The sequence below is a fragment of the Staurois parvus genome, unplaced genomic scaffold (genome assembly GCF_062004578.1).
Source record: "Staurois parvus isolate SC_StPar_1 unplaced genomic scaffold, SC_StPar_1.0 ptg000839l, whole genome shotgun sequence".
NCBI lineage: Eukaryota > Metazoa > Chordata > Amphibia > Anura > Ranidae > Staurois > Staurois parvus.
Genome location: NW_028318635.1, coordinates 1828850 through 1847763, shown reverse-complemented (window position 1 = coordinate 1847763; position 18914 = coordinate 1828850). Strand labels below are relative to the sequence as shown.

At 39.9% G+C, this 18914-nt stretch overlaps 1 protein-coding gene across 1 annotated transcript in view; it reads left to right on the top strand.

The window, feature by feature from the left end:
• Nucleotides 1-18914, top strand: part of LOC149443674 (uncharacterized) — a 627829-nt gene that overhangs the window by 501796 nt on the left and 107119 nt on the right. Inside the window, 2 exon segments of the mRNA XM_089655378.1 lie at nt 3072-3249; nt 10056-10212. Of these exon segments, the coding sequence (XP_089511504.1) occupies nt 3072-3249; nt 10056-10212 (335 nt within the window).

Genomic DNA, 18914 nt, shown 5'->3' with positions numbered 1-18914 from the left:
TAGCAGAGCAATGTTCTTCATTGCTCATGCAATACAAAGTGTAAAAAACAAAAAATCCCTGATCACCCCCCCCCCCCAGAATAGCACAATGTTACTATGTTATCATTGCATTACTCTGATGAAAGAATGACAAAAAAAAAATTGAAAAATAATTCTTAAAAAAACTAAAAAATGTTTTAAATAAATTATTGAGAGAAATCTTTTTTGGATTTTTTTTTTAACTGCTTGCCGCCTGCCTGTCAACAATGTGCGGGCAAGCAGCAGCTCAGGGCAAAGCAATGTAATCTTACGTCACTTTCTATTTCTGGGTGTGCGTGCGCATGGATGCCCCCCCCCCCTTCTGCCCCCATGTCATCCAGGGAGAGAAGAACGAACACGGCACTGAGTAAAAGCACTACATTTTACATGCACACGTTATATTAGCACATTTAACTCTTTGATCTCCACTATTAACCCTTTGATCACCCAGTCACCCAGCCAGTGCCACTAGTACAGTGTCAGTATATAGAATTTTTCACTGATCACTGTATTACTGCCACTAGCGACATCAGATAGCGCCAGGGTCAGTTAGAGCCCCTCCCAGCCAGGCTTAGCTACTGTTAGATTGCCTGCACATTGTCGCACTTACGCTATAGGTCGCTGATCACCCCCATTACTAGTATAGTGTTTGTACAGATCAATATATTAATCACAAACAGAACTATACTAGTGCCTGCTTTGTATAGTGTCAGCAGGATCAGCCCCGTTCGCTGCCACCACTAGCATTTAGCCCCTCCGCTGATTTTCATGGAAGATTTGTTTCAATTGATTGTGGGCCAAAGCAATTTATATGCACAACAATACATCTCCGCCCACCCAAATTCAGCCAGACAATTTGCATGGAAACCTGTCACTGCCTATTGCTATCACAGGGGATATTTTCATTCTCTGTGATATCAATAAAAGTGATAAAAAAAAAAGGTACAGTTTAAAAACAATAAAAAAAGCAAAATAAATGGTAAAAAAAAAAAAATTCACCTGCACCCCCATCCCTGTGGCAAACGCAATCGTCTGTCCCATGGCAGTATGTAAACAGAGATTGCACTATGTATGTGAGGTTTCACCGCGAACATCAGATCAAGGGCAGTAATGCTAGCTATATAGTGCCTGTGTAAATCTAAAGTGGGGACCTGTAAAGGCTTTTAAAGCATCGCCCATGGATATTACAAATTTACGTAATTTGTCGGCGTTGCACGGGCGTGCACAATTTTAAAGCATGTCATGTTTGGTATCTATTTATCAAACAATTGGGCAATATGTTGTGTTTCAGACAGAACAAGGATCTTTTATGCTGTCTGAATGCTTCCACACACCTTGGCATCCCTCGTGCCATGTTGTGTTTTAGTACATTAAAATTGTAAAAAGTATATTTTTTCCAAAAAATTTGTGTTTGAAAAATCTCTGCGCAAATACTATGTGTTATAAATATTTCAGCACCCACCATTGTATTCTCTAGGGCCTCTGCTTTAAAAAAATATATAATGTTTGGGGGTTCAAAATAATGTCATATCATGGACATTGCATGTTGCACCTTTCCAATCCAGTGGCATGGCAGTGCAGTGTAGCTCAGGCAAAGGCGTTGTATTAATTTGAGCTGCTGCCTTCACTCTACTGACTACTACCACACCCGCAGCTGCTTTCTTGAGTCCTGGCCCTGCCTACTGCACTCCTCCAGATGAAAGACAGAGATAGCAAGATGTCCTTCCTCAAACTACGAGACACTCCCTGAGCCCCCTCTCCCTTCAGCCCTTGTTCGGCTGGCAATGCTAGAAAATACCTCCCACCTGGGCAGTAGCAAAGAGAGGAATACAAACAGAGCACCTCTTCCAGTCAAGCAGCATGTGTGAGATGAGGGAGAGCCCGGCGAGCCCGCCGAGTAAGACCAGGGGGAGGGGCCAGGCCTATGGCCAGCAGAAGGAACAGGAGCAGCGTGAGTGTCATGACACAGCAGCATGGATGAAGAAGATAATCACTGTGGAGGTTAGGGCAGATCACTGATGCTTTTAGTTTATGATGTCTGAGTCTGACTGGCTGTACCAGCCCTGCCCTCTAGAGACACATGATCTGGGGACAGAGAAGGGGACATAGAGACAGAACAAGGATCTTTTCTGCTGTCTGCATGCTTCCACACACCTTGGCATCCCTTGTGCCATGTACAAAGTCTCTGACCATCCTTTGTGCCATGTACACAGTCTCTGACCATCCCTTGTGCCATGTACACAGTCTCTGATTATCTCTTGTGCCATGTCCGCAGTCTCTGATCATCCCTTGTGTCATGTCCGCGGCCTCTGACCATCCCTTGTGCAATGTCCGCAGTCTCTGATCAACTCCTGTACTATGCCTGCAATTTTTGACCGACTCCTGTACTATGCCTGCAGTCTCTAACCCTCTCCTGTACTACACCTGCAGTCTCTGACCAACCCCTGTACTATACCTGCAATCTCTGACCCTACCCTGTACTAACTGCAGTAACCTCTAGCAACCAATCACTGAGTTTGGACCAGTTCTTTATGTTTACATTATTAAAGTTTTTTTTAGATAAGTCTGTGTATTTTTATTTGTTTTTTGGGATGTTGGGGTGGAGAGCACAATTGCATGGGGGGAGCCCAAGAAAATATCAGACTCTATTTAACCACACCCCCTTTAAGCCATGCCCAATATTTAGCGCAATTTAAATCACACCTAATTTTTGGCACCCATGTTTGTGGGTTTGTTATTTCTAGCTAAGCCACACCCACAACTGAATGTTCCACCCCTAATTTACATATCACTCTGCCTTCACTGGTTTTCTAGACATACAGTTAAAAAAAGTGTCCCTACATTTTTTTTTTAAATGTTCACTATGATCTATGATCATTTATGATTTATGCTGTTGTTATTGTTATCCAATATGAACTTTTATCAGTTTTGTAAAATTCTTTTTGCCTGAACTACACCCTAACAGCTTATAAATACACCACGTACATTTATAGTTACAGTGTGTCAAGAATGCTATTTCCTCAACTGATTCACAACAATGGTTTTGCATTTAGGCCCTTAATGCCATCCTTTCTACCTATGAAAGAATGAAAGCCTGCAATAACAACTTTTATGATGCTGTGGTGGAAGGAGTAAACTCTGTGTATTCCGGACTCTCGCTAACATCTGTAGATGCAAATTATATTGAAGCTCTAGTGCATGAAATCATCTCATCTACCTTTCATGAAAAAGGTAAGTCACATTATATGCAAAATCACAGGGATAATCTCAGCCTTAAAAGAAGAAATTTGTGTACATATGTATTACTTTTTCTAACATGGACGGGACTTTCCAGATGTTAGAAAACTGTTGGTTGCCCCAAGGTGCAGGAGTTCAAGTACAAATACTGATGCATTAAAAATGAAAGACAGCTCGATCTGCATCTAGTGTTGACACTAATTTGCTTAATAAATGTTCCACAATGTTGCAGACTGTTTCTCTATGCCCCGACACAGTTTTTTTTTTTTTTTGCTAAAGCAGCGTGTATGTAACAATGCTTAGTCATGCGATCATTAGCAAGTGATATCTATGATCAACTTCATGATTTTTTTGTTTAGGTTACTGGGACTGTGAACAAACCTTTATGTACTGTATTCATGTATGGGCTTGAGGAAATTATATTTCAGGCAGGACCACCAGGGGAACACTGGGGCTTCTTATATTGGAGATATACTGGCCAAAGATATTGCTTGTCTACAGGGATGCAGTTTTCTCTTTTTACAACACAGAGACTAATGTTTGGACTGCAGCACACAGATCTTCCCACTTAGCCATTTCTGCAATGAAGAGATGACTAACAAAATCAGGTAGCCCTCTGCAGTGAGGATCCTACAAGTGTATATAATTGGCCAGGAGAGAATTGCTTTTCTTTACACCAAAAGTGGAGTTTCACTTTAATGAAAACCTGCACTGATAAAAACATTGTGACTGCCATTTCTAGCCTTGCCTTCTGAAAATGTTCTTCCCCTGGCTGATGATCTAGTGGTTTCAACACTTATTAAGAAGAAAAAAAATTAAATAAATGCACCGATTAAGTGCACTGATTTTACTCTGAATTCATAATCATCATGCCTGTGCCATGTCTGTCACTCAAATAATGAAGCCAGAGACTGTCATTAAGATAGCATCTTCAGCTGGACATCAGCAATGGCAGGCTCCACATTTCTTTTAATACAGATGCACATTAGGTCTTGATGTTCTATATTAGGACTATCAACAGAAATACTGTATGTGTACATCTATTAAGATATTGTCCTACTCATACAGACCTTTTTTGAATTTTAGAAAAAAGATATTCTTTTCATTACCATAATTGTTTCATTTGAAATCAGTGCAGTTAGGATAGTTAGGAAACATGAGCTATAATTTTCCTCTTTTAATATTGGCCCGGAAACCTGCTTTCACAATTAAATTTTCACAGTGCGCCCTAAACTTTGTTTTTAAATAATCTGCTACTAATTATATTTGATTTGATTACTATGAAAACCACATATTTTAAATAATTAACATACTGAACTATAAAATGACTTGCCATTCTAACATAGTAAAATGTGTAAAACTGTGTCTAATTTTAGTGATAAATGAGATCATGTGGCAGCTGTAGGGACTGTATACATTGTGACTGGGACTGTTTGCATGAAATCCAAGCACAGGATTTTCCACACCTTCCAAATCCTTGCGCCAGGTGTAATGAAAGTACCAATGTCTACCAACAGCAATGCTTCCACTGGCCAAGGGATATTATAAGCGAACATGAAGTAAGAATGAATCAAATTTCTAAACAACAGCTGCTACCACATAGCAGGCAGTTCATGGTATATGCATGTAAGCTGATATTATATATTGAGCAATCAGGTGTCCACTATCCCAGGGGTGCTATGGTTAATAAATACATGCACACAAGCATATTGACCAAGCTTTCCAGTTGAGAATCTAGCCCAGTTCAGCCTCAACTATTGTACTGCATTATTGACCAGTAAAGATAACTATCATATTGATGAGCCAGTATTGAAGCACTGGAGTGACAGTGCAAAGCTTTTGGTAAGAAAAGCTAGTACACATTTACATACACCATAACTCCCTGGATTTATAATACCCAGGTGCTCAGTAGAAGGGGCAGACTGACAACTCATGGGGCCCTTGGGCAATATGGGATCATGGGGCCCCTGTGTCCTTGCCCAAACTCAAAAAAGCCTGTGAAAAAGGTACCAGGGGCATCTCATGGGGCCCCCTACTGACCCCGGGCCCTTGGGCAGTTCCTGAGTTTCCAAATGGTCAGTCCGCCCCTGCTCAGTAGCTAGGCTGGGCTGACATGTAGATCCTGGTGTCTGTTATGTGCTTGCAGCAACATTTAGAATCTGATGTTCACTTTATAGTTGACCTATGGTTAACATTCATACTTCGAGTCTAGGAATGAGCTTCAGGTTTGGGTTGAACATAAGTTTGTCCGAACCCAGTCTGTTTGCAGTTGGGTGAATGGCCATACAAGCTAAGCATATTTGGCCAGTTTGCTTGCCCAACTCCTTATCTGGGGATTTGAAGCAGTAGCTTGCTCATCCGAATATGTTTCCCCAACTGTGGATCCTGTATGACGTCATCCACCTTGGATTCACATCAGGGGACATTGTTTAATTTTTTTCAAATAAAGGACTTTCTCATGCTGTGGATATTTTTATTTATTGCTAACTTTTCGAAATGAGTAAGAAAATATACTGTGTACATTGTACTAATGCCCTTAGGGGGGTAGATATTTGGGAGCCCCTCTATTCTAAAGGGGGCTTTCAGATTCCAATCATATTCCCTTCACAAATCCCCATATCCTTTCTGGGGCAGGATGTTGCAATGAGACTCTTGCCTTCCTTCCTTGTAACGTACCCCCCCCCCCAACGATAAAGATATGTGGCCAGGTCTGGTTCAGGAAGGTGGGCATGCTCACTGCCCCCTCCCCCTTCCTGGCCACCCAGGCTGCAAATGGTCTGGTTTGAAATTCTATGGGGGACCGAATGGCTTTTTTTTAAAGGACAGTACACATATAAACCTAGAAAAAAACAGCATGGGGTTTCCCTAGAACTCAAACCAGGCCCTTCAATTGTGTTAACAAACTGCACTGTTGGTTTAAGAAAAAAACCCCATCTTGCTCTCCATAAAAGAAACTTGCTACTCCAGAGTTTTCAGCCAAGGCAGCCTAAATGACAGGAAGTTTGCCTTCCAATCTTTGGAGATGGCAGAATCTGCCACTTTCAGTCTGCTAGACCTAATCCTATAGACTAGTAGGGAGATAGGTGTATCTGAGCGTGCATATGATAAAATACATCTAACTCCTTTCATATAGATCACTTCAAACTATACATAGAAACAATGGAGTGCAAGTGCAGTTGCGCTCATTTTCCCTAGAGCTTAGTAAATGTGATAATGCTCTGCTGAATTCCATCATCTAATCATGTGAAAGCAAAAATGCTTTTTTTAAAAAAAAAAATTCCTTGCATTTGATAGGGTATTCTTTACAAAGTGAAGCTTTACCACATTACATTTACTAAGAAAAATGATTGAAGCTGTGCTTGTAGAGTGCAAATGTAACTGCAAAGTGTACAGTCTATTTGCCTTTAGTAAATCAACCCCAATGCTTTCATCACATTTGATAAGATTGATTACATTCAATGTATCTTTTTCATGTGTTCTTTCAGAAATACAGTATATACAAAACTATAAAACTCCTCTTTAGGCTACTTTTCAGGCTGCCAACCTTTTCACATAACCCTCCACTCACACTCCTATAACTAATCATTGGCATGGAAAATAAAAAGGTACCTAAGTGCCCCTTTACTCACTGAAATGAGTTGCATATGACATTCCAGTCTGAAGTCTTCTCTCTTTCGAGCACAGTAGGTAGGATACTTCTTATTAGCTGCCCTGCAGCAGGGTCTCTCAGGATCCAGAAGAGCGAATGCAGTGATGACATCACTGGAGGGGCCCAGCCAGCATGGGCACATCTGCAGTACTAGATTACCAACCTCCCATATCCAGAATTGGCTCTATGGTAAGCAAGCTCTGCTATTTGTTTCTGTATTGGTCAGAAATGAGTGCAGATGTTTGCCGCACTAGTAAATAACTCATTAAAACTGTTTAAAATTTTCTATTTGCTTACTTTTCATTTCAGTTCAGAGTGCATTTCCAGGTATTGTACTAAGGTCCCCCTAGAAATGTAGAGAATGTTTTTTTGGAATGTCTTGTTATCATTAGCAGGATTTATTTGTTCTGCTTTGGCAATATCCCATTGTTATTCTTGTAATATAGATATACTTCAAGATGAATAAGAACTTAACAAAATAGACAGTAGATTTATTGGTCCTGTGTGATACCGTCAGTCAGCATTTCTGCACAGGTAGTGCAAAATCAATTCTGAAATCGGTTTTGTGAAATGGAAAGCTGCCTGGAATTAAACATTACTATCCATTCAGCCTTCAATTGCATCTTGCTTTTAAGGAATAAATAACAAATTGTCTCTGTAAAAGCTATCATTATTTTTCCTTAGAGCCATCAAATGAAAGCTGTACTACATTTGATCCACATTTTAGGGGACTGGTTGAAAAATCTGAAACCAACATTGCTATGCAGGTTTTTGTTGTGAATTTTACTACAATTGAAGCCATTTACACCCATGCTGGGGTTTCACATTTTCAATGTACTACGTTTTAGAAGAGAAGAAATATGTATCACTAATTGCTGGCAATTGTGCGTGTTCTTGGATTTTACTCATAGATTATCTATAGCAGCAATACCCAGCTGGTGGCGTGGTGGCCCACTGTGACATAAGAAACCTAGCACACATTGAGCATGCAAGCATTGAGTGCACAGTACACATGCAAATTAATCATATTTTTTATAATTATTTCAATTATGGGGTGATGTATGGTATATTTACAGATAAAAGTGACTTAATCATGCAAAAAAAAAAAAAAAAGAGTTTGGACAATTCCTCAACAGGTCATGTGTTGTATTATGTAATCTATGTACCACTGTTGTATGTCTTCTACATTTTTATTGAAAGAGACTCAATAACATAATTTGTTACTGGGACCCATCTGAATCAGCCATATAATTTTTAGCCTGCACAAAGGCACAAAGTCATGTAAAGCAAATCAATATAATGTCTTTGGGGGGTGGATGTGTGTGTGTGTGTGTGTGTTGGGGGGGGGTCAACTCAGCAGTGCTGACACCTGCTTCCAAGCAATGGTCAATTGCTGAACTAAGATACAGTGAGGAACAGAAGTATTTGAACACCCTGTGATTTTGCAAGTTCTCCCACTTAGAAATCATGGAGGGGTCTGAAATTCACATTGTAGGTGCATTCCCACTCTGAGAGACAGAATTAAAAAAAAAAATCAGGAAATCAAATGTATGATTTTCAAAGAACTTATTTGTCTTGCACTGCTGAACATAAGTATTTGAACACCTAAGAAACAGCAAGAACTCTGGCTCCCAAAGTCTTGTTACTGTGCCTTTAAAAAGTCCACCTCTACTCCACTCATTAATCTAATTTAGTAGCACCTGTCTGAGCTCTTTAAAGACACCTGTCCACCCCACAGTCAGTCAGACGTCAACTACTACCATGGGCAAGATCAAAGAGCTGTTAAAAGACACCACAGACAAAATTGTGGACCTCCACAAGGCTGGAAAGGGCTACGGGGCAATTGCCAAGCAGTTTGGTGAAAATAGATCAACTGTTGGAGCAATTGTTAGAAAATGGAAGAGGCTAAAGACGACTGTCAGTCTCCCTCGGACTGGGGCTCCATGCAAGATCTCACCTCGTGGGGTATCACTGATGATAAGAAAGGTGAGGAATCAGCCCAGAACTACAAGGGAGGAGCTGGTCAATGACATGAAGAGAGCTGGGACCACAGTTTCAAAGGTCACTGTCAGTAGAACACTACGCCGTCATGGTTTCAAATCATGCATTGCACGGAAGGTTCCCCTGCTCAAGTCATCACATGTCCAGGTCCGAATGAAGTTTGCCAATGACCATCTGGATGATCCAGAGGAGGCATGGGAGAAAGTCATGTGGTCAGATGAGACCAAAGTAGAACTTTTTGGTCTAAACTTCACTCGTCGTGTTTGGAGGAAAAAGAAGGATGAGTTGCATCCCAAGAACACCATCCCCACTGTGAAGCATGGGGGTGGTAACATCATGCTTTGTGGGTGCTTTTCAGCGAAGGGGACAGAACCACTGCACTGTATTAAGGAGAGGATGAATGGGGCCATTTATTGTGAGATTTTGAGCAACAACCTCCTTCCCTCAGTCAGAGCATTAAAGATGGGTAGTGGCTGGGTCTTCCAACATGACAACGACCTGAAGCACACAGCTAGGATAACCAAGGAGTGGCTCCGCAAAAGCATATCAAGGTTCTTGAGTGGCCTAGCCAGTCTCCAGACCTTATTCCAATAGAACATCTTTGGAGGGAGCTGAAACTCCGTGTTGCTCAGCGACAGCCCCGAAACCTGACAGATCTAGAGGAGATCTGTGTGGAGGAGTGGGCCAAAATCCCTGTTGCAGTGTGTGCAAACCTGGTCAAGAACTACAGGAAACAATTGACCTCTGTAATTGCAAACAAAGGCTTCTGTACCAAATATTAACACTGATTTTCTCAGGAGTTCAAATACTTATGTTCAGCAGTGCAAGACAAATAAATTCTTTAAAAATCATACAATGTGATTTCCTGAATTTTTTTTTTAATTCTGTCTCTCAGAGTGGGAATGCACCTACAATGTGAATTTCAGACCCCTCCATGATTTCTAAGTGGGAGAACTTGCAAAATTGCAGGGTGTTCAAATACTTCTGTTCCTCACTGTAAATGTGTTACTTCATGTGTTTACCTCATTAATTATCCTTGAACACAAAGTAAAAACCTGAGATTATATACAGGTGTAAGAGCTGAACTGGTTAATAGTGCATTAGATTGTAATAACCAAAATGTTGTTTCTGTGGTGTTGTTGCTTTACAGAATTTATTGTCATCAGTCATCTTAGCATCCCTATTCCACCTGTTCATGTGGACCCTGAACACTATTCTAGCTGGTTGTTTGACAACATGCCCTTGAAGAATATTCAGAAAGATGCCTTTTTGCCAAGTACAGCTGAGAAATCTTCAGAGAATGCCTAGTAAGTTGTATATAGCATATATGGATCCTTTATTTTAACATACAGTGACTTTTACAATCACAGTCCCAGAGTCCAACTCACAAGTAAGTGATATTTTTTTTTCCGTTTTAGAAATGTCTAACTTTTTGCATTTAATATTTATCTTTACATAAATTATACTGTATATTTTTTTACAGACTTTTATTTGTTATAAGGTTTTAGGGTGAATTCACACAAAATTACACTTCATTCATGTCGCTGCGCTGTGGTCATGTGACACCCTAGATTCTCAATCTTCTCTCTTCCTGCAGCAGAATGGGAATGTCCATCTTTGCGTGTAAGCATCCCTTCCTGGCTGATATAAACACTTTCTATTGGCTGCCCAGCAGCAGGGACCTCAGGCTTCAGAATTGCAGTGGCATGAGGACATCACAATGTGGTGACCTGCAGGAGCAAAGACAGACTGCAGCTTTGGATCACCGGTCTCCACTGCTAGAGGAGCATTTTCAAGGCACACCTGATGGTGGTCTCAATTAAAGTTAACCTATGGCCTATGGCCCACTAAACTATTTACATATACTGAACAAGCAGTAAAAGCCCTTTAAAGCAAGTCCTTGTTCACCTATGCTGCTAAAGGTATTGCGGAGGAATTAATCTTCAAAGTCATAACAGAGGCACTGGAATATGAGCTAATTTCTCATTTACTTTCTGTGGAAAGAAGATCTTGGCATGTAGGTCTTCTAATGAAATCACGCAATGGGTTTCTGTGCTGTTACACCAGTCTTTGTTGTGAGGACCTGTGATAATGAATTACTTCACAGTACATGCAGCTAGGGAGGTCAGTAGGGGCTTGTTTTAAATCTCTTTACTGCTTGTTAAGAATGTGTAAGTGTTTTAAAGTCCATTGTCTGGATACAATTGAACTTTAAACAACAATGGTGAGCAGAAGGTTTAAAAAATATGAATGAGTGAGGAAGTGGGTGGCCGCATTTACAGAGAGATGGACTTTACAATGAAAAAAACAATTATGCAATTTTACCCCACCATTTTTATGTAATAACTATACTACCAGATATTTACCCCAAAACATAACTGACAACGTTTCTTGGCTACAAGGTAACTTAGTAGAGTTGTACAGTCTGTATTACCATTTTACTAGAGCTTTTTGATGATTAGTATTTTTATATTGGATTTGTATGAACAGGAATTAACATAATGGTTCCATTTTCATTGGTGTGCCCTCACAAACACTTTGAATGAACTGTTTGCATGATTTTTTGATGCTCAGTTTGCCTGATGATGGCAAAAAGTAATAATGAGTGCAGTAATGAGTGCCTCTGACTGTTTAATTGACTCCTCTTAGGAGATTGGAAATGACCCAATTATTAAAAATGAGTGGTCATGTCAAAACAGCAGACTCTCTGTAAGGTTTACCGTTACACCAGTAAATGAGAGAGTGAGGAAAAACCTTTCCAATAAGTTTACAGAGAAAAATAAAAACCTGACAAAATGTTTAACCTCCCTGGCGGTATGATTATTTCAGATTTTTGGTGCTGAAAGCGGTACCATTTTTTTGCATGGAAATATGTATTTTTTTTATTGTAGGCTGTAATTTTTAGGAAAAACTCACTGAAATCTGTCCGAACAAGAGTCTAGTAAACATCCCGGGTATGATAAAATTTGAAACACAAAATCATAAATTATAATTTAATAAATAATCATAAAAATAATATAAAAATAATAAAAAATTTAATTCAATAATGTAATCAAACCAAAAACACTGAAATGTGAAATAGAGCGCCAAGTTCGCACATTGCTGAGCTCAGTCACAAAATCGTTTTCAGTTTCTGATGACGAATTTCCCCCACGAATCATTATCACTCAATGCTGCAAGTGGTTCTGATTTACTATCGCTGTTCTCTAGCTGATCTAAACCGCTTTTGACCTAAAGGGACACTTTTTGGACGCCATGGACATTTCTCAGTTTCCAGACAGAAAGAACAGACAAAATGCAGGCAGGGCGCAGGACAAAGCACTAGGGACAATATGTATGTGAAATAGGTTGAAACAGCAATGTTTTACTGTGTAAAATGTAAAAAAAAAAAAATGACATTTTTTAAAATTTTTAAATTTCCCGCCGGCGGCGGCGGCGCCCGTACGTCCCGACGTCACAGGGACAGGACACAGAAGCCAGATGCCGGCATCGGCCGGAGGAGATGGCCGGGGACGCTGCAGGGGACACATCGTGGGAGCGCAGGGTAAGGTAAGTGAAGAACACTTGCCGGAGCAGTGCCTCAGGGTAAGCCCGAGTGTAGCTCGGGGTTACCGCTTTTGGTACTGAAATGTTACCCCGAGCTACACTCGGGAATACCGTCAGGGAGGTTAAAGTGGTTGTAAACCCGAACATAAAAAAATTTACTTTTTGCCATAAATGAATACATTTCAATGAAACCATACATACAGCTGTGAGTGTACCTCAGAAAAATGCTCCCTTAGCTTGTCTCTCCCTTTAGCTTGTCTTCAGCACAGGGAGTGGCGGCACCATTTTTCTGCTTATGTCAGATTTATTCTGTTCAGAAAAGCAGGGGGGATTTCTGGAGAAGGGGATTGCTTCAAGATACCAAACTAAGCTCAAATGCTTAGTGAAGGTAAAATCAATTTAATTGTAGGATTAGATTGATTTGTGTTTTTTTTTTTAGATTTACAACCACTTTAATTTCCCCACACTATTCATAATTAAAAAATGGTGGTGCTATAAAGTTGTACTTTACAGGGAAAGTGGCAGTTGGATACTGGATACACCAATGCAATTAGTGCAAACGTTAGTAGAATACCATATATATATATATATATATATATATATATATATACGCTACTGCAAATACAGTATATTGTATATACAATATATATGTATACAAGTAAAAAATTAAATATGAAAATTAAAAAACAATATATTCTGTAAATAAATTATTATCTAGCTACCCTTTGTTTGGTCTTGAATGTCCCTTGCGTTCACAACAGGATACACATTGCCCAGTAGTTGCCATAATCACAGTGATAAACATTTCTTGTACATATTGTTTTAGAGGCTGTTTCAAATTTCTCTAGAGACAAAAGCCCATTTGTACTTATCTTTTCTGAGTGATGCATGGCTCACTGAGCATTACATTGGTTTCAAGGTTCAGTAATAGGTGCAGCAGACGTAGGGTGATATGTTTAATTTAAAGCTGTGTCAGGGAGGTGAATATAAACTCACAGCACTTGCTTTAGTACAGATAAGTGGTAGACACTTGTGTATATATCTAGATGATAAAAATCCATTATGTACTTATTGAAAAACAGTTAATTCTGTATAATAATTTCATATTGGTTGGGATTATTTTATTCCTATTTTATATACAGTATGCTCCCTAGCCACCTCACAGACTCTGTAGATAATACAGGGACAGTAGGAAGCTGTTTGTTTTAGGTAGGGCCCTTTCACACATTATGTTACACAAGGCAGTTTGAAAAAATGTATAACATGATGCATTCTTGGTGCACTGACCTCAATTTTTTTTTCCATTCAAACCAACTGAATTGGGTCCTAAAGAAACATGGTGCAGTGCACATGAAATTCATGGCCACTCATTTTAAAGAAACGAAGGTTAATGCATGTAATTTTCTTCTGATATGCAAAGTTTCACACACATTTGGGAAATGGTGGGCTAAAGGCTACTTAGAAGAAATAGATTTAGAACTACAATTTTTAAGAGCATAACAGTAGATAATTACATAGACAATATATCTAGGTGGTAAGTGGCACTGCTTTTTAGCAGTTTATTTAGTGTCTATCATAGTGGTAGTGAGCATAGGGGAAGCAGACTCCCAACACTCCATTGCAATCTGGTGGAAATTAAACCATCCAAAAATCAATCCATTATCTATTTTAGATGGCACTGCCAAGTATATGAACTCTTACCTATTCAGTTTAAAAGAGAAATTCAAGGCAAAAATGTGCAATTGTGTATATATATATATATATATATATATATATTTTTTTTTATAAGTGATCACATAATCATAAACGGCTTGCAGACCGGAGACTGCATGAGGTAGAGAAACAGCAATACACTGATCCTCAGCACAAGTGTGATCATTAGAGGACAGGCAGGCTGCGCTCCCAAGTAGAATGCAAAGAAAAAAACTGACCACACCGGGATGGATGTGATTCCATGCTTAGTGTGGTCAGTTTGAAATATGAAAGCAGGAGGACTGGCAGGATCACCAGGTAATTCACACAAGGGAAGCAATACACAGAGAACAGGATGCATTTTACTAACACAACCACATAGCAGGAATATGAAATGCTAGGGTTACATACACTTTAGTAATCAGTGATTTAACTGGCCCCATTTACTTACATGGCAGGGAAAAAGAAATGTAAGAAAAGGATCCACACATATTTAAAAAGGTAAACAGCGCGGGGGTTTCCGCTATAATTTATACTAGGCCCTTAAGGAGGTTCCCCTCAAACATCAACAACAGACCCTTATCTGAACATGCCGCTTGACAGGCCAAGAAAGTGGGGGATAAGTGTGCACCCTTCCTCCTAAGCTATACCAAGCCACATGCCTTCTATGACGAATGCGGTGCCCGACCCCTGCCCTTCTAACCAACTCGTGCCAAAGGACCCGCCAGTCTAACACCGCACTGTTAAATGCATAACAATGCCACCCTCAGCTGCACCCTGCACAGAGATTTTCCAGTTCACAGGACCACAATCTGCCAGCAGCCTTAGAGCGATTGTCACTGGGTTAGGTTGATTAGCAATTAACCCTTTGAACTGCCACCGCCACCTTTTTACTGAAAAGGAGGAAACTCACAAATCTTAGCAATAACACTAAGACTTTAGCATAAACATCTGAACACACACTGTCACCACAGACAGGTACAGTTGTGTTCAAAATAATAGCAGTGTGTTGAAAAAAGTGAATAAAGCTCAAAATCCTTCTAATAGCTTTTATTTCCATACACACAAATGCATTGGGAACACTACACATTCTATTCCAAATCAAAACATGAAGAAGAATATATCAAATTTGTGTTGTTCCTCTAAAAAAAATTGAAGAAAAGTGAATATTAGACTGTTCAAAAAAATAGCAAACTCAAACATTCCCTATATAAACTGAAAAATGTTTGAAGATTTTGCTTTCCTTTGAATCACTTAATTAATATTTAGTTGTATAAGCACTGTTTCTGAGAACTGCTGTACATCTGTGTTGCATGGAGTCAACCAACTTCTGGCACCTGTGAACAGGTATTCCAGCCCAGGATGATTGGACTACATTCCACAGTTCTTCTCTATTTCTTGGTTTTGCCTCAGAAACTGCATTTTTGATGTCACCCCACAAGTTTTCTATTGGATTAAGATTCGGGGATTGGGCTGGCCACTCCATAACGTCAATCTTGTTGGTCTGGAACCAAGATGTTGCACGTTTACTGGTGTGTTTGGGGTCGTTGTCTTGTTGGAACACCCATTTCAAGGGCATTTCCTCTTCAGCATAAGGCAGCATGACCTCTTCAAGTATTCTGATGTATTCAAACTGATCCATGATCCCTGGTATGCGATAAATAGGCCCACCACCGTAGTATGAGAAACATCCCAATATCATCATGCTTGCGCAACCATGCTTCACTGTCTTCACAGTGTACTGTGGCTTGAATTCAGTGTTTGGGGGTCGTCTGACAAACTGTCTCCGGCCACTAGACCCAAAAAGAACAATCTTACTTTCATCAGTCCACAAAATGTTGCGCTATTTCTCTTTAGGCCAGTCAATGTGCTCTTTGGCAAATTGTAACCTCTTCAGCACATGTCTTTTTTTCAACAGTGGGACTTTGCGGGGGGGCTTCTTGCAGATAGCTTGGCTTCACATAGGCGTCTTCTAATTGTAACAGTACTCACAGGTAACTTTAGACCTTCTTTGATCTTCCTGGAGCTGATTGTTTAGTAAACTGATCTTTTACTGTAATCTCGCGAGATTATAGTAAAATCAGCCGTTTTCCACCATTTGTAGACCATTCTCCAAGCGTTTGTAGACCGCTCTCCCTTCGTTCGGAGAACTGCTTCATAAAAGGCATTCACAGGAGAACTGTGTTCTCCGAGAACACTGGAGAACTGAGCAGCGATCATTTATTGCTGGTTCATAAACGGACACCTTAGTTGTATAACCACTGTTTCTGAGAACTGCCGTACATCTTTGTTGCATGGAGTCAACCAACTTCTGGCACCTGTGAACAGGTATTCCAGCCCAGGATGATTGGACTACATTCCACAATTCTTCTCTATTTCTTGGTTTTACCCCAGAAACTGCATTTTTTATGTCACCCCTCAAGTTTTCTATTGGATTAAGATCCGGGGATTGGTCTGGCCACTCCATAACGTCAATCTTGTTGGTCTGGAACCAAGATGTTGCACATTTACTGGTGTGTTTGGTATTGTTGTCTTGTTGGAACACCCATTTCAAGGGCATTTCCTCTTCAGCATAAGGCAACATGACCTCTTCAAGTATTCTGATGTATTCAAACTGATCCATGATCCCTGGTATGCGATAAATAGGCCCAAAACCGTAGTATGAGAAACATCCCCATATCATGATGCTTGCGCGACCATGCTTCACTGTCTTCACAGTGTACTGTGGCTTGAATTCAGTGTTTGGGGGTTGTCTGACAAACTGTCTCCGGCCACTAGACCCAAAAAGAACAATCTTACTTTCATCAGTCCACAAAATGTTGCACCATTTCTCTTTAGGCCAGTCAATGTGCTCTTTGGCAAATTGTAAACTCTTCAGCACGTCTTTTTTTCAACAGTGGGACTTTGTGGGGGCTTCTTGCAGATAGCTTGGCTTCACATAGGTGTCTTCTAATTGTAACAGTACTCACAGGTAACTTTAGACCTTCTTTGATCTTCCTGGAGCTGATTGTTGGCTGAGTCCTTGCCATTTTGGCTATTCTTCTATCCATTCGAATGGTAGTTTTTCGCTTTCTTCCACGTCTTTCAGGTTTTGGTTGCCATTTTAAAGCATTTGTGATCATTTTAGCTGAGCATCCTATCATTGTCTGCACTTCTTTATGTTTTCCCCTCTCCAATAAACTTTTTAATCAAGGTACGCTGTTCTTCTGAACATTGTCTGGAACGACCCATTTTCCTCAGTATTTCAGAGATAAATGCTCTGTAACCAGCATGTACAACATTTGCTGCCTTCCTTCCTTAAATAAGGGCAATAATTGCCACCTGTTTTTCAAAGAATGAATGACCTCACTAATAGAACTCCACACTGCTATTATTTTGAACATGCCCCTTTCAATTAGTGATTCAATTACACAGAATCAGCAGCATGCATGTCGTGACTGTTGGGTCTGTTGGATTTCTATTACTCTACTACACCTGCTAGTAAATTATTTGCTATGTAGAAATATAATTTCTACCAAAAACAGTGATTGATCAGGTTAGTGATGTCTGACTGCTATTATTTTGAACACAACTGTATATTCAGAGGATTATTATCAGTTGTACTCTTCAGGAGACAGGGATTCTTTAGTTTGCATTAAAAACCAGAGATAGTTTTAACACTTTTCAGAGTAGGGTTTATTAATGAAAAGGTCAAATGGTGCAATTAAGATATTTACAGAAAAGGATGTTACAAAAACATAAAGAGAACAATAGCGCAACAGAGAAATAAAAGGAGGTGAAAATGGAGACTACTTTTAAAGTCCTTGGTTTTAGCAGAGTCCAATTGTCCAAGCAAAATGTTGCCCTGGCTTTCTTGCATGTTCCTTGGTTGATGTTAAAACAAGAGCTTGCTTGCCAGGTCCTGTCATCCCCTTTTGTGTGATATCAAAGGGGTGTCGCCAGAGATCATCTGACCAATAAGCCGGTTTAAGGGATGGGTACTGGGAGGTCACCACGTTTATGACCAATTCCCAAATACAGTTTTACACTAATATTAATAACTTCCAATACATGCAGGTGGTATTCTAGAAAACTGATAGAATATTATTCAGAATTATATTTCTTATCCAGGGATACCAAACACAGCTTACCTTTGTCACCTAGGAGGGAGGAGACTGCTTTCTCTCCTTTTGTATGTGCTAACATAGTCATGCATGACCTTGATTTGTTCAGTATGATATTCCCCATTCAAATATATACCTAATATTAGTGTCCTGTTCCTGTTGAATTCTATGAATTGTATGCAGAATTGTTAAGTTGTGGAATAGACGTTTTATCGCATGCTCTGCATTTCTAGTGCTTTAATGGCCTTTCATGTCATGTGTGACAGGCTTGACTGAGTTATTATGGTTTTACGATAAGTCAGAGGGAAGAGTTTTTCATGATTCGCAGAAGCAGACATCCTTCCAAGACTAATTAGCTGTTCACAGCTGGCACTCAGGTCTGGACTCTGGCATATGTTTTAGTGGAGATAAGAGGCTCTTTTGAAATTAGTTAAAAGTTATGGCTACAAATTCTAAAGTTTGCAGGAGGATAGAGCGAGATCACTGCGCATGAAAACAAAATGGCTGAGACCTTAACAAGATGGCTGTTATGTACATCTTCCATGTCCCTAATGCCCACTATTGTTACACCCTCTACATAGGAGGGGTAATGTGCCAGGGCCACATTAACACTTGGCAAAGCGCCTGGTCTCCATATTGATGAGGACAAGTGCCTCTTCCCCATAACC